Source organism: Canis lupus, chromosome 3, assembly GCF_048164855.1.
Source record: "Canis lupus baileyi chromosome 3, mCanLup2.hap1, whole genome shotgun sequence".
Taxonomy (NCBI): domain Eukaryota; kingdom Metazoa; phylum Chordata; class Mammalia; order Carnivora; family Canidae; genus Canis; species Canis lupus.
Window position 1 is genome coordinate 52,863,217 of NC_132840.1, and position 13,971 is coordinate 52,877,187.

At 37.9% G+C, this 13,971-nt stretch overlaps 1 protein-coding gene across 4 annotated transcripts in view; it reads right to left on the minus strand.

Annotated features, from left to right (window-relative positions):
• Positions 1-13,971, minus strand: part of MAP2K4 (mitogen-activated protein kinase kinase 4) — a 135,392-nt gene that overhangs the window by 43,814 nt on the left and 77,607 nt on the right. For all 4 annotated transcript variants that reach the window (XM_072821099.1, XM_072821098.1, XM_072821097.1 and 1 more), the window contains one exon: positions 7,163-7,282. In XM_072821099.1, the coding sequence (XP_072677200.1) occupies positions 7,163-7,282 (120 nt within the window). The remainder of the gene's footprint in view (positions 1-7,162; positions 7,283-13,971) is intronic.

Genomic DNA, 13,971 nt, shown 5'->3' on the forward strand with positions numbered 1-13,971 from the left:
AAACAAGAAGAGTGATCAGAATGAAAAAAAGAAAACTTTTCTTTAAAGATTTTATTTATTCATGAGAGAGACACAGAGAAAGAGGCAGAGACATAGGTAGAAGGAGAAGCAGGCTCCCCACATGGAGCCCGGTGTTGGACTTGATCCCAGGACCCTGGGATCACAACCTGAGCCAAAGGCAGATGCTCAACCACTGAGTCACCTAGGTGCCCTTGAAAAAAATTTTAAACAGAAAAATAATATAGAAAATTAATGCAACTAAAAGCTGGCTCACTGAATGATGGATAAAATTGATAAATCTCTAGCCGGACTCATCAAGTAAAAATAGAGGAGATGCAAATTACCTATTAAATTGTCAATTAGTTTGACAATTTAGATGAAAGAAACAAATTTCTTCAGAGAAACAAACCACCAAACTTTATTCCAGAAGAAACATAACTTGAATAGAAAACTCTGTCTTTGAAAGTAACTGAACTTGTAGTTGAAAAGCTTCCCATAAAGAAAAGTCCTAATTCAAATGGCTTCTTTGGTGAAGTCTACCAAACATTTACAAAAGAAGTAATACCAAGTCTATATAAATTTTCCCAGAAAGCTGCAAACAAGGGAGTATTTTCCTACTCATTCTATATGGCTAGCACTAATATACTGACATGAAAGCCAAACAAAAACATTATAAGAAAAATACGGATCAGTATCTCTGAAGAACACAGATATGAAACTTCCAAATAAGGGCACCTGGCTGGCTTAGTCAATAGAGCGCACAACTCTAGATCTCAGGGTCATGAGTTCAAGCAAGCCCTACAATTGGCATGGAGCTTATTCAAAAAAAATAAGTAATAAAATTTTAAAAACAGAACTTCAAAATAACATTTCAGCAAATTTAATCCAACAATATATTAGAGTGGTAATACATGATAATCAAGTAGATTTATCCCAGAAATGCAAGGTTGGTTTAACATATGAAAAGCAACCCATGTAACTTACAATATGAAAAAAAGAATTTAACATCATACAATCACCTTAAAGATGTAGAAAAAGAATGGGGGAAACTCTAACATCTATTCCTCATTAAAAAAAAAAAAAAAAAAAACCTCAGCAAATTAGGAATAGAAGGGCACTTCTTCAACCTGATAAAGAATATCTATGAAAAACTTACAGCAAAAAAAAAAAAAGAAAAAGAAAAAGAAAAAGAGAAGACTACAGCTAACATCGTCCTTCCTGATGAAACCCTAAAGATCTCCCTAGGATCAGAAACAAGACAGGATGGCCACTGTCACTGCTTCTATGTACTAGAGGATCTAACCAGCACAGTAAGATAAGACATAAGTAAATAAATGGAACCCAAACTGAAAAGAACTCTCTTTATTCACAGACAACATGATAATCTATACAGAAAATGTGATGGAATCTACAAAAAGCTACAAGAACTCATAAGTCAACTTGCACTAGAATGTCCTAGGGGCCCTCTGGGTGGCTCAGTCAGTGAATCATCTTCCTTCAGCTCAGGTCATGATCTTGGGGTCCTGGGATGGAGCCCCACACCAGGCTCGGCGGGGAGCCTACTTCTCCCTCTCCCTCTGCCCCTCCCCACTTATGTTCTAGCTCACTGGCTCACTCTCTAATAGATAAAAATCTCTAAAATTCTTTTTAAAAAATTAAAAGGGGGGATCCCTGGGTGGCTCAGCGGTTTAGTGCCTGCCTTCTGCCCAGGGCATGATCCTGGAAACCCGGGATTGAGTCCCACGTCTCAATCTAGGAGGACTGAGTCCTCCTGCAAGGAGCCTGCTTCTCCCTCTACCTGTGTCTTTGCCTCTCTCTCTCTGTCTCTCATGAATAAATAAATAAAATCTTAAAAAAAAAAATTAAAAGGAATCAAGTTTAAAGACCAGCACTACCTGATCTTAAGACTAGCTGGAGGACTCAAGACAGTGTGGAACTGATACAGAGACAGAACACAAACAAATCATTAGAAAAGACTAGCTAAAAAAAAAAATTAAAAAAAAAAAAAGGACTAGTCCAGAAACAGACCTACACACCTGGGGTCAACTAACTTCTGACAAAAGAGCAAAAGATATCCACATGTAAATAGTAAACATTAATCCATACCTCCCTACCATATAAAAACGAACTCCAAATGGATTATAAATATAAATGTTATCTGAAATTATAAAAGTCTATAAGAAAACATAGGAGAAAATCTGAGTGACTTTGAGTTAAGCAAAGATTCCTTCTTACATACAATATCAAAAGCACAATACATTTTTTCTTAAAAAAAAAAACCAACAACAACAAATTGGCCTACAACAGTATTAAGAACCTTCATTTTTCAAAAAAAAAAAATGTTGTTAAGAGTATAATGAATAAAGTCACACATGGGGGAGCAAATACTTGCAATCATATATCTGATAATAAACTTATATCCAGAATATGTTTTTTTTAAAAAAACTCCCAAGGGGCACCTGCGTGGCTCAGTCAATTAAGTGTCTGACTCTTGGTTTTGGCTCAGGTCATGATCTCAGGGTCATGAGATCCAGCCCCACATTGGGCTCCATGCTGAGTGAAGAGTCTGCTTGAGATTCTCTCCCTTTCCCACTATTCTTTTCCCCTGTGCTCTTTCTCTCTCTCTCAAATAAATAAATAATTTTTTTAAAAAATAAAAACTCCCAAAACTCAAAAAGAAACAAAAAAAGCTTTTTAAAAAATAAAGTTGGAAGAGGAACTTCATCAGAGAGGACATATGGTTGGTAAACAGGCACCTGAAAAGCTTTCAACGTCACAATCCATCAAAGAAACAAATTTAGGGGTGCCTGGGTGGCTCGGTCAGATAAGTAGCAAACTCTTAACTTGGGCTGAGGTCAAGATTTCAGGGTTCTGGGATCCAGCTCCTTGCGGGACTCTGGCTCAGTGGGAATCTGCTTCTCTTCCTCTCCCCTCTGCCCCTCTCCCCACTCATTCTCACACATGCATGTGTGCACCCTCTCTCTAAAATAAATAAATCCTTAAACAAAATTTTTTAAAGACAGTGAGATTCCAGTTTACACCAATGACAATGGCTAAAAATTGAAAAGACCATCCCAGGTATTAGAAAAGATGTGGAAGAAAGAGAAGTCTCATACATTACTGGTGAAGGTTGAAAATAGTACAACCACTTTGGAGAATAATTTTAAAAAGTTAAATATTCACCTACCATATGATCCAGCCATTCCACTACCAGCTATTTACCCAAGGGAAATGAGAGCACATGTCTACTCACACAGTTGTATACAAATGCTCACAACAGTGTTATTTGTAACAGACAAAAACCAGAGACAATCCAACAGTCCCTCAGCAGGAGAAGGAGTGAACCAATCGTACATAGCATATCCCCACCATGGAATACTACTTCCACTACTCAGCAATATAAATGAACAAACTATTGACACACACCACAGAAGGAATTAAAAAACAATTACATAGAGTAAGGAAGATAAAACATACATACTGTACTATTCCATTTACATAAAACTCTAAAAAATGCACATCCACCTACAGAGGCAGAAAGCAGCACGGTGGGAGCAGAGAGGACATGGGCACAGGGAGTGGGAGTGATGGAAATGTCCACCTTCTTGATTGGTGATAACTGTACAGGTGTACAACTTGTTCACACATATGGAACTGTACCCTCTCAATACGTGCGTTTTATCATATGTTGATGTTCCCTCAATAAGGCTGTGCTTAAACTATGCAAGAGGAAGGAAAGGAAAGAACATAAGCAGTAGCAGGGGGAGAAAGGGAAGAATGCACTAAATTCAGCTAATATCAGCGCCTTTTACATAACCCAATGACCAGCTTTAGTCACCAGTTACTCAGAATAGTATCTCCTACACTAGAATTTCTCCAACCTCCAAAGATACTCAAAGTAAGGGCTTCTGTGCTTTTAAATTCTGAAAATCTATATATTAAAGGACATTTTTAAAGTGATTCTAGGTTTCAGTTCTGATAAACGGAAGGTGCGGACCTTTAGGCAAGTTACAGGCTACAAGTTACGTTTATTGTTCAATATTGTGAAGCTCTTCATTTTTCTGTCTTCAAAGTCTGAAAATGAGTTTAGAAACCTGTGCAATTAGATGTCTTAATAACTTACCAACATCAAATCCAAGTTGTACTTTGGGCTTTTTATTTGAGTTCAGCTCCATTGTAGAAAGAAGTATAAATGGTTGGAGACAATCGCAAAAAACAAGTTTCCAACTTAGGTATTAAATATTATTCAGTCATTGCTCTGAGTAAAACTATGGAACTTGCAGAGGCTCAGTGATTACCCAAGAGCAAGATTCATCTCTCTACAGAGGAGCTGCCAGGGTAAGAAAACTAACATCTCATGAGCTCTCTGATTGATAGCTGACTGAAGCAAACCACAAGCTGATGTCTTACGGGCATACGTATGATAAAACGAAATGTCCTGGAGGGTTCCTCACAGGGACAGTAATTAAAAGTCATTTGTCTTCCTCATAGTGGTGATTAGGTGAGAGTCCAGATTACATATGTTCATCTCCAGTCTTTCCTTTCATAAACCCAGAATTGTGTGTCTATTACTAGAACTGAAGATCACGTTGCCAAAAAGATTCTTTTAAATGATCAATCTCAAAAGAAAAATGTTTCTCTAAACCCTTATTAAGTCTGTTTAATATTTTTAACCTTTGTAACCTCAGGAAACACACTCTGCCTATGCATTCTTTAAAGGTGAACTTTTGGCTTCTAAACTTTTTTTTTTTTTTTTAATCCAGAAAGTACCTATTACTTCTTGCAAGAGGGTGGAGAGAGTTCATGTTCACCTGTCAGGGCATTTTGCAACTTTATACAACTTAACTGTGCAGATCCTCAGCCTCCATCAGATCATACTCAAAAATTGTAGTCCTGTGAAAAAGTAATTATTATTTTTTATTTTTTTTGTAATTATTTTTTTAAATGAAGCTGAAAGTTCCTCATCCCTAGACCACTTGTTCTATAACAGAAAGAACAGTGAGATTTTTGTCCCTAAAGTCCCATCTCTGCTACTTCTTTATGTGACTTTGTGACTATACTGACTATGTGACTATAGTGACTATGTGACTATGTGACTCCCATCCAAACAGTCCTCAAACCTCAGCCTCCTCTCTAATTAATTTAGAGAGGGAGAAGGGGGATGATGCCCCCGAATGCCCTGAGACCATTACAAAGAGAATATATATGAAAACTGTAGAATAGTCGACAGATGTTTGTGCTTACAGCTGCATTATCTCAACTCCCTTCCACCTCCCTGAGATATTGACAATGCATTTTACCCTGCTTCTCAGAAGAAACAATGAAGACACTGTTCAGATACTACTCCAAGCTTTCTGTGTTGTTTCCAATATTTGCAATTCTGGGTGTCACTTACTCTGCCTTCTTTTCATAAAATCAGACTTCTACACTGAGTAGGCTGGGGTTATACATCTAATACTGCCTAAAGGAATGATTAAACAATGAACATGAGACATAGGCTGGAGTACCTGAGCTCAATGGAGTTGAAATACAGCTAAGATAGGGCCAGTAGGAGCCTCAAGTGGCAGAGCTAGAAAAGCAGACTGTGGAATCCAGTTGGGACAGACTGTAGTTCAATCCCTAAGTAAGTACTGCTCTGCATAAGCTCTGAAGAATAAAATGGCCAGAAGATTTAGTGATTATAAAGACTAAATCAATGGTTTGGGAGAAGGGAGGAGGAGATGGCAAGACTCTTGTGGAACATAAAGAAAAGTTCCAGATTCATGATCTTACAGACAGCACGACTTTATGATACACTTAGGTTCAGGACAGAGTATGTTCCTGAACATACGATGTATACTGTCACAACGTACTACTGGTGTGCTATGGTGAAGGAAGACAAATCCCGTGTACCCAGTCACAAAAACGAATATTCGAGTCATAACAAGTACAAGGACAGAAGTACAAAGAAACTAGAGGAGTCTAGAATTAACAGTAATTAATTACTGATTCAACAAAGCAATGGACCCTTCCACCTACTAGAGTCACCTCTTAAGAGCACAGAAAAACAAATCAATAAAAACAGATGTACTGAGTAGGGAATTAATTGACTAAGCTCAAAGGTCTTCTCCAATTTTAAGACTTCAAAAATTTCTAGTCAAGTTAAAGTCAGGTCTGTCTTACAACACAGTATTTTTTAAGTCAGGAAATAAAACAAAACCCCCAAGGCTACATCCCCGCTTTGTGATCCAGTCCCAGAAAAAAAGAAGGGAGGGGCTTCTCACCAGCTCATAACGGCCCCACTAGCACAAGCTCATCCTAACACTTTCAAAATGACAACGGTGTTTTATAAAGAGTATTAAAAGTGTGTAAGGGATCATTCAGCCGAAGTCCCACTCACCTAAGTAAATATCACAAATGTGTGAGGACTGGCCAGGATACCCGTAAGTGTCGGATTGGGGCCCAGCTCCAGCTCCAGCTCCACCCACACCCCCTGCCCTAAATCCCTTCCTTCCCTGCCTCGGGCAATGAGATGACTGGAAGGACTACACGGGTTTGACAGCCAGAGGCAGAAGTGATACCCTGTGTCAGGACACGGAATAACCAGGGGCCAAAAGAAGACACATGACCCTGAGACCATGCAGTCTCTACACAAAAATCCAGATAACAAGATTAGCTAGAAGAATTCCTAGTATAACTAGTGAATTTCCATATGGGTTGCACTGAGGGTTCTGATGAGGGTGAGTAAATGCTTCCATTAAAAGCAGATACAATTAATGACAGAAATAAAGATAAGTTTTTAAAGGGGGAGAGGGGACACTGAGGGAGTTCAAAGCCAAAACAGAGAAATCTCAACCTATGGCAAAGGGTTATTCAGAAGTTAGTGGATTTGTCAGGTTCTTAAAGAACAGAAACAATAAGTGAAGAAAGGAAATATGCGGATTCACAAATGACAGCCATAAATACGTATTTTAAAAGCCTGAGATTCACCCCTTAACCAAGGAATAATCAGTGCTGGAAATAAATGTGTGCAATCTCACACCTATATACTAAAATATTCAGAGATCAGCTTATTGCTAACGTCTGGCAATTAATGAAGATCAGAATCTAAGCCTGCCATCCTCTTATTTATTCCAATGAGATAGTTATTCATCAGCTAAAACCCCAAATTGTTTATTCCTACCTCTCTGAAGAGTGCACCATAAAACTGAACAATGTACGGGCAATCACTACTCCGCATTACTACATCCAAATCCATAAGAAGCTGTTTTTGTTCTTTTTCATCCACTGTTGACCGAATTCTCTGGAAAAGAATGACAAAAGATGTCACAAAAACATAAAACAATGTTAGAAACCCGAGAAAAACCACTACCACAAGACTGAAAAATTGCTAAGCAAATGTCATTAAATACTAACCAGACATAAAAATTATCATCTTCCTTAGACTTTTATGAGAACAGTTTTTATCACAGAAAAACAAAATAGCACTTAGTATCTTTAAAAAAAAAACAGCACTTAGGAATTTTTTAAAGGACACAGGGCTTTTTAACCACAAGCATCCACTGATGACGTTGGCAGTTATATAACAGAAGTTCCTAAGCAGTGAAAATTAACCCTCACATGCAAATATAAAGAGAGGCCTAACGAGCTATATTTGAAACAGTTTTTGTGTGAATAATCAGCTTCACAGATACCTTTACTGTATGGAATCTAGGTATTCAATGCAAGAACAGCTCTCCTCACTCCCTGGCAACCTTACCCCCCACCCACCCTCCAGCATCCTCATTCACTAGAGATGGAAAATGGTCCAGAACAGGTCAATGGGAATCAGTGCAGGAACAGCACACAGACTACATTCCCGGCCTCCCAAATCCTATGCTGGAATCTCCCCCATCACCACATTTTCTATAGTCAAGAATAAAAAGTTCTCCCTGACTCTCCACCCCAGGGGTCAGAATGGAGGGCAGTAAGAACATGGTGAAGAAACTCAACAAATGAGGAGAGAGAGGGCTTTTTGTCTATTTCTAAACTGATGAGGCTCCGTTCTCTGTAAACGGCAGACTTGGGGTTTACCCCTAACCCACCTGTACCACTTCTCTGCATGCTTCTAAAAGATTAACACAAAAAACTAGTACCTCCACCTCCCACAACCCACTGCTCCCGCCCCCAGCCCCAGGAACAGTAGAGCGCATGGAGACACTCAGAGGGACGGTTCCCACTGCACAAGAGAGAGAGGAAAGAATCAAGTTCAGAAAATATAAAACATGAATAATGAAGTTATAGTTTAACATCGAGGCATGCAAACAACTTTTTTCTCATAAAAAAAAGTTCACAATGTCACACCGCGCCACTGTGTACAACACATAGTACATACTTACAAGGCAAGTTAGTATATCAAAAAATACACAAGGTGGCATTTTGTCTTCCAAAGACTTCAAGGTATCTGTCCTCAATGTTCTTGAAAGGGATGAAGGCAGGCAATTAAATTCTTGGGCCCATTTTACAGAAGAGAAGCCAGAGGCACAGAGAGATACAAAAGATGTATTCCATGTAACATGACAATAAGCACTTGCAGAAGGAACAGAAGCAGGTTCTTTCATTTTCCTCTCTCCCCACAAAATGAGGCATTCCATATATTTCAAATACAAACACATTTAATTTTGCTACTTGAAATTTATAGCCTGCTAGCTATAGTACTTCATACCAAGTAAAATTTACTAATTAGCATCTGTCTTGTATGCACTGATTTAAGACTTTTACACTGAATATCACTAACCAGATAAACAAGAAATAAATAACAAATAAATAAAAAGAACAAAAAATAATGACAATATAAGACTAATCTTTTAAAGTTAAGAAAAATTTCCTTCTTTCTCTCATTTATATACTTTCATAGTTTGGAGATTAATGATCTTTCTTTTAAATCAACATCAGGCTAATATTTGCTCAAAAACTATATTTTTAAAAAGTTAAAATAGTCCAGAGATTTTAATTTGTTATTAGTTGAAAACCATGACATTGATAATTTTGGTAAGTATTTTAATTACATTTATTCCTGTTTTTAAAACAATAAGCTTAAAAGGATAACTGTGAAAATACTAGTTTGGGAAGGCAATTTTTTAAAGAAAAACTTAATCTTATATGTCTACATTTGAAAGACAAAGAGCTGGTGATTAGAGACAAATGGGAAAGAAAAAGGAAATGATACTCTGGAAAGATTTCCACCAACTGAAGAATTCTCACTATTAAAAGGTTTAAAAACTTTGTTTTTTTCTATTTTCACTTGTACAGATCTCTGGGCAAGTATAAATACACTAACATTCACACTCATAAGACACTATTATAAAAGATGTCCTCTTTCCTAGTTTGTTTCCCCAAACTGGTCATAGGGTTTTCTAAATTTCCATTTGTACAAATGCTTGTATTTTAACTACTGGAAAGCATATTACAGCCAAAACCTTAATAGTTAACATCAATAACTGACTCTTGAACCAATTCTTTAGAACGAATTTCTAAAAATATTACAGTAGCTACAGAAAAGACACATGCTACTATATGGACTAGAGGCCTGACTGGAAGTCCCAGTATTGGACTGGTATCTAATTCTCAATCCTGGGCCGGATTATCATGAGCCAGGATGGAGAGAATTCCTGCCACAGCTCAAACCTTTGAGCTCATCAATGTGGCAGTAAAATCTACTCATCTGTAAACTATTCTTTAAAGCCACTACTAGTACAAAACAGAACACCGGGCCACTGGATGACCTACTGGTCTACCAGGAAATTGATTCTGCTCTTGGATACTTGTCAATGGGTTAACACCTCTTCGTGCTCTCTGAGCATCTGGTCCAGGGGACAGGAAGTGTGTAGAAGAGAAGCTGCTGGGAAGGCACCAGCATTGTTTGGGACTGAGCAAGTAGCACTAACTCTTCATTATACAGAAGTTTTAGGGTTATATTGCAACATGTATTATATGTGAGCACTTATAAAATAAAGTAATTCAAAAGGCCTAAAGGATTCAAAAAGGGGATTAACCACAAGCACATGTCTACAGTAATGGTTACTTCAAATTAGTTATTTTAACTCAATTAATTCAATAAATGTTCAAACTGGAGAATACTTAACAATAATCAATAACTCGAAATAATTCTTAGTAGCATGAGTCACAGCCAGGGAAGTTTCTCTAATGGAACAAAACAATGTGTATGGATAAGATTTTTACACTGGAAATAAGTACAGCCAGGATTTTCTAATACTAAGGGAGAATAATCATATAACATGGAACACATGAACAAGAACAAATTTCCCTTCCCTTTATGAAACTGTTCTTGGGAGCTTCCCTTCTCCTGGCTAGATGAGATGCTGCCTGATTCATCAATCATTTCATAAAGCCAACTAAATCTTCAAATTAAAGAGAGAAAAAAAAATGCTTTCCTTAATAGAAAGAATGGAAAATTGAAGCCCAAAGGTGACACCAATTATACATAAAAATCTCTCATAATTAGAATGTTCAAAAGGCAAATGTATCGATAATGTCTCGAATCAAAGAAAACTTTTATTTATATCAATAAACTTGAAAATTAAATAAGACTTTGAGTTTGTGTTCAGAAACACTTTTTTTTCCTCATAAAGAATGGGGTTGAAAAACTCACACAAGATGACAAAATATTTAAGAAAATTATCTCAAGAACCTTAAGTTTTTTTAAAGTTTCATTTTCAACCAAATATCAGAACTCATTAAAATCACTAATTTTTTCATTATGGGATTATTGAGCTCTTTTATTTGTCACTATTTTATTTCCTTAGCTCCTATTATAACATGCCCTTGAGACAAATTATACTTTTTCAAAATCAATCCACACCTCTTTTCCAATAATATTTTCAAATTATCACAAATTTTACTTTATTGGAACAAAATATAGGGCAAACACTTAAAATCAAAACAAGACTTGATACCCCACATTAGAAGCTGTTTTCCACAGTGAAGAAATTGATATACTTGAATCTAAAATAATATTTTAAAAATTATTGTCCAAATTTGTATTCAAGGTTGCTTTATACTCCAAACAAAAGCAGGTAAATGCCAATAAAAACAGCATGTAGCTACAGATCAGCAATGCCAAAATAACTCCAATGAAAACTCTTTCAGACACAGAGGATAAACTGAATACCTGGTTCTCTGTTTTTATTAGTGTTATGCATGGTTCTTATGCAATTAAAAATAAAAAAAAATCCAGCTGCACCTGGGTGGCTCAGTTGGTTAACTGTCTGACTCTTGATTTCAGATCAGGTCATGATCTCAGAGTCATGAGATTGAGCCTCGCAGCAGGCTCTCCATGTAGGACATGAAACCTGCTTAAGATTCTCTTTCTCGATGAATGGATAAAGAAGATGTGGTTTATGTATACAATGGAATATTACTCAGCTATTAGAAATGACAAATACCCACCATTTGCTTCAACGTGGATGGAACTGGAGGGTATTATGCTGAGTGAAGTAAGTCAGTCGGAGAAGGACAAACATTATATGTTCTCATTCATTTGGGGAATATAAATAATAGTGAAAGGGAAAATAAGGGAAGGGAGAAGAAATGTGTGGGAAATATCAGAAAGGGAGACAGAACGTAAAGACTGCTAACTCTGGGAAACGAACTAGGGGTGGTAGAAGGGGAGGAGGGCGGGGGGTGGGAGTGAATGGGTGACGGGCACTGGGTGTTATTCTGTATGTTAGTAAATTGAACACCAATAAAAAAAAAAAAAAAAAAAAAGATTCTCTTTCTCCCTCTCCCTCTGTCCTTCCCTCATCCCACTTGCTCTCTCTCTCAAAATCATTAAACATTTTTAAAAATTAAAAAAATTTAGAAGTCCACAGAGCTTCACGTTTTTAAAACAGCCAATCCAACTCATGCCATTGGCTGGAGCAGCCACACACCCAGGTACTAGGAGTTCCGTATGGATTAAGCTACAGTGATAGAAAGTTGACAGATTCTATAAGACAAGCTCAAAATTTTAAGTTAGAAATTGTCCTCTTGCCCTCTCCTACCTCGTGCATAAAACAAAATGTCCACTCTAACAACAGTCCAAATCATGCAGACAAAATACCAATAAGTGGTTGAAAGGTTGCTTTCCTTCTCTCTGCACAACGTGGCATCTGGAAATCATTGGTAAATTTAAATGTTGGCAGCTTATACTTGGCCTTCATTTGGAATGCTCAATGTTTAACAATTTAAATTTAAAGCATAAATACTCCTTTACTGATAGTGAACAACTATTTAAATGTGGCGTAGTTCCAGATGGCCTCTAAATACATTGGGACCTTCACAATGAGATGATTCTTGCACATTATCTCCAAACCCTGCTAACCCAACCTCCCCCACACAATTTGTTGGTACTCATCAGGAATGAATGGATAGGGATAAAACTAACATAAGTAGGAAGAACTTTCCAGTAGATTAAGACCTGTTTTTCTAATGGAAAGGGATTGTGGGAACTATTCAAACTACATTCACTTAAGGACTGGAGGTAGGAAGGGCAGAGAAGCAAAGGAGATGAATGGAAACAGGTAGTGTACACCCTCAAAGAAACCATTCACCTCTTAAGAGATATCAGGACCGTATTAGCGTCACTGTTTATCTTCGTTTCCTAAATTGATTTTCAAGGGTCAGAAAAAACATTCGGGAAGGGATAAAAGGAAAGTGTCATGATGACCCAATCGAAGTTGGGAGATAAGGCCAAGATGGCTCAAATGTAGCAGAGAAAAAGAAGAAAGGCTGACAACACAATGGCTAAGGGACAAGCTGTAGGGGAAGCAAAATAAGACAGGCCCACAGGGTAGGTCCTTAGAAGCAGGTCAGCAAGGAACTTTTTGCCTAGGTGTTATATAAATATCCAGCTGCTACTGGTGCTCACCACTCACTCTGACTCAGAGGTAACCCTCCCATCTCCACATCAGAGTTCTCAAAGATATCTCAGTTGCTGGAGAGGCCAGGCATATACCAAAGCACTAGGGCGTACCTTGAAATGACCCAGTCTGGTCTGCCTGGGTCCTGGTGTGAGACCTTCTGATTCTCACCAAAAACTGAGAGATCCTCCTACCAACTCAAGATGTAAGAAAAGGTCAGACAGATGACAGGCTCTATGTCTTGGACAATGTGGGTGTGGGGAAGGCCCTCTGGGTTATCCGATTCCATTTCTGCTCAGAAAAGGGGAAAACAGCTCATCAGATGCTCAAAAGACTCAGAACAAGGCAAGACTGATGACAAATCATAGGTGCTCCTGATTAAAAACAGCAGTTCCACAATGTGTGTGACAGATGCAAGTTCTAGGATCAGATCATTCCAGGCAAAAAAAAAGATACAAGTCATCTGCAAACGGATCAGGAATCAAGACCTGGGGAGAGTCCAGGAATGAACTTTAGAAAGGCGGACTTCAAAACAATAACACAAAGACACTTACAAGATATCTACTAGTTCTAACTGATACTCGTGTTTTGCTTTTGTTTCGAAATAGAGAAAATATCTGGGAGGATGAGATGTGGGGAAACAGAAGAAATAGGGTAACTGATGTGGTAGGGCATGATCTCTAGTCCCAGCAGGTAAGAAGGTCTCTAAATTCTTGAAAATTCACATCAGGTTTGTGACGGGCTCAGCTGAGGGTCCAGAAGGCAGCAGAACAAGGTCATAAGAGCAAGGTTGGAGACTCATACCCCTGCTGTACATGCTTATCTTCAGCTACTTAGGGTACATTAGGAATAAGGTACAACTACTCAAAGTGAAGAGAAGTGAGTTTGCCAGTAAGAAATTAGGGCATGGATACAAGACTGAGCAAGCTGATGGGTTCAATGACCATACAGGAAATCTGTGGATACCTTTGAAGATTATCTAGGAACTTATTAAGACAATGTGACATCAGATAAAATGATGCCAGCTATTAGTATTTTGGCCCTTCTAATGGCAAAGTGTCACTCTCAACTTGCCACCAACCTACATGGGAGC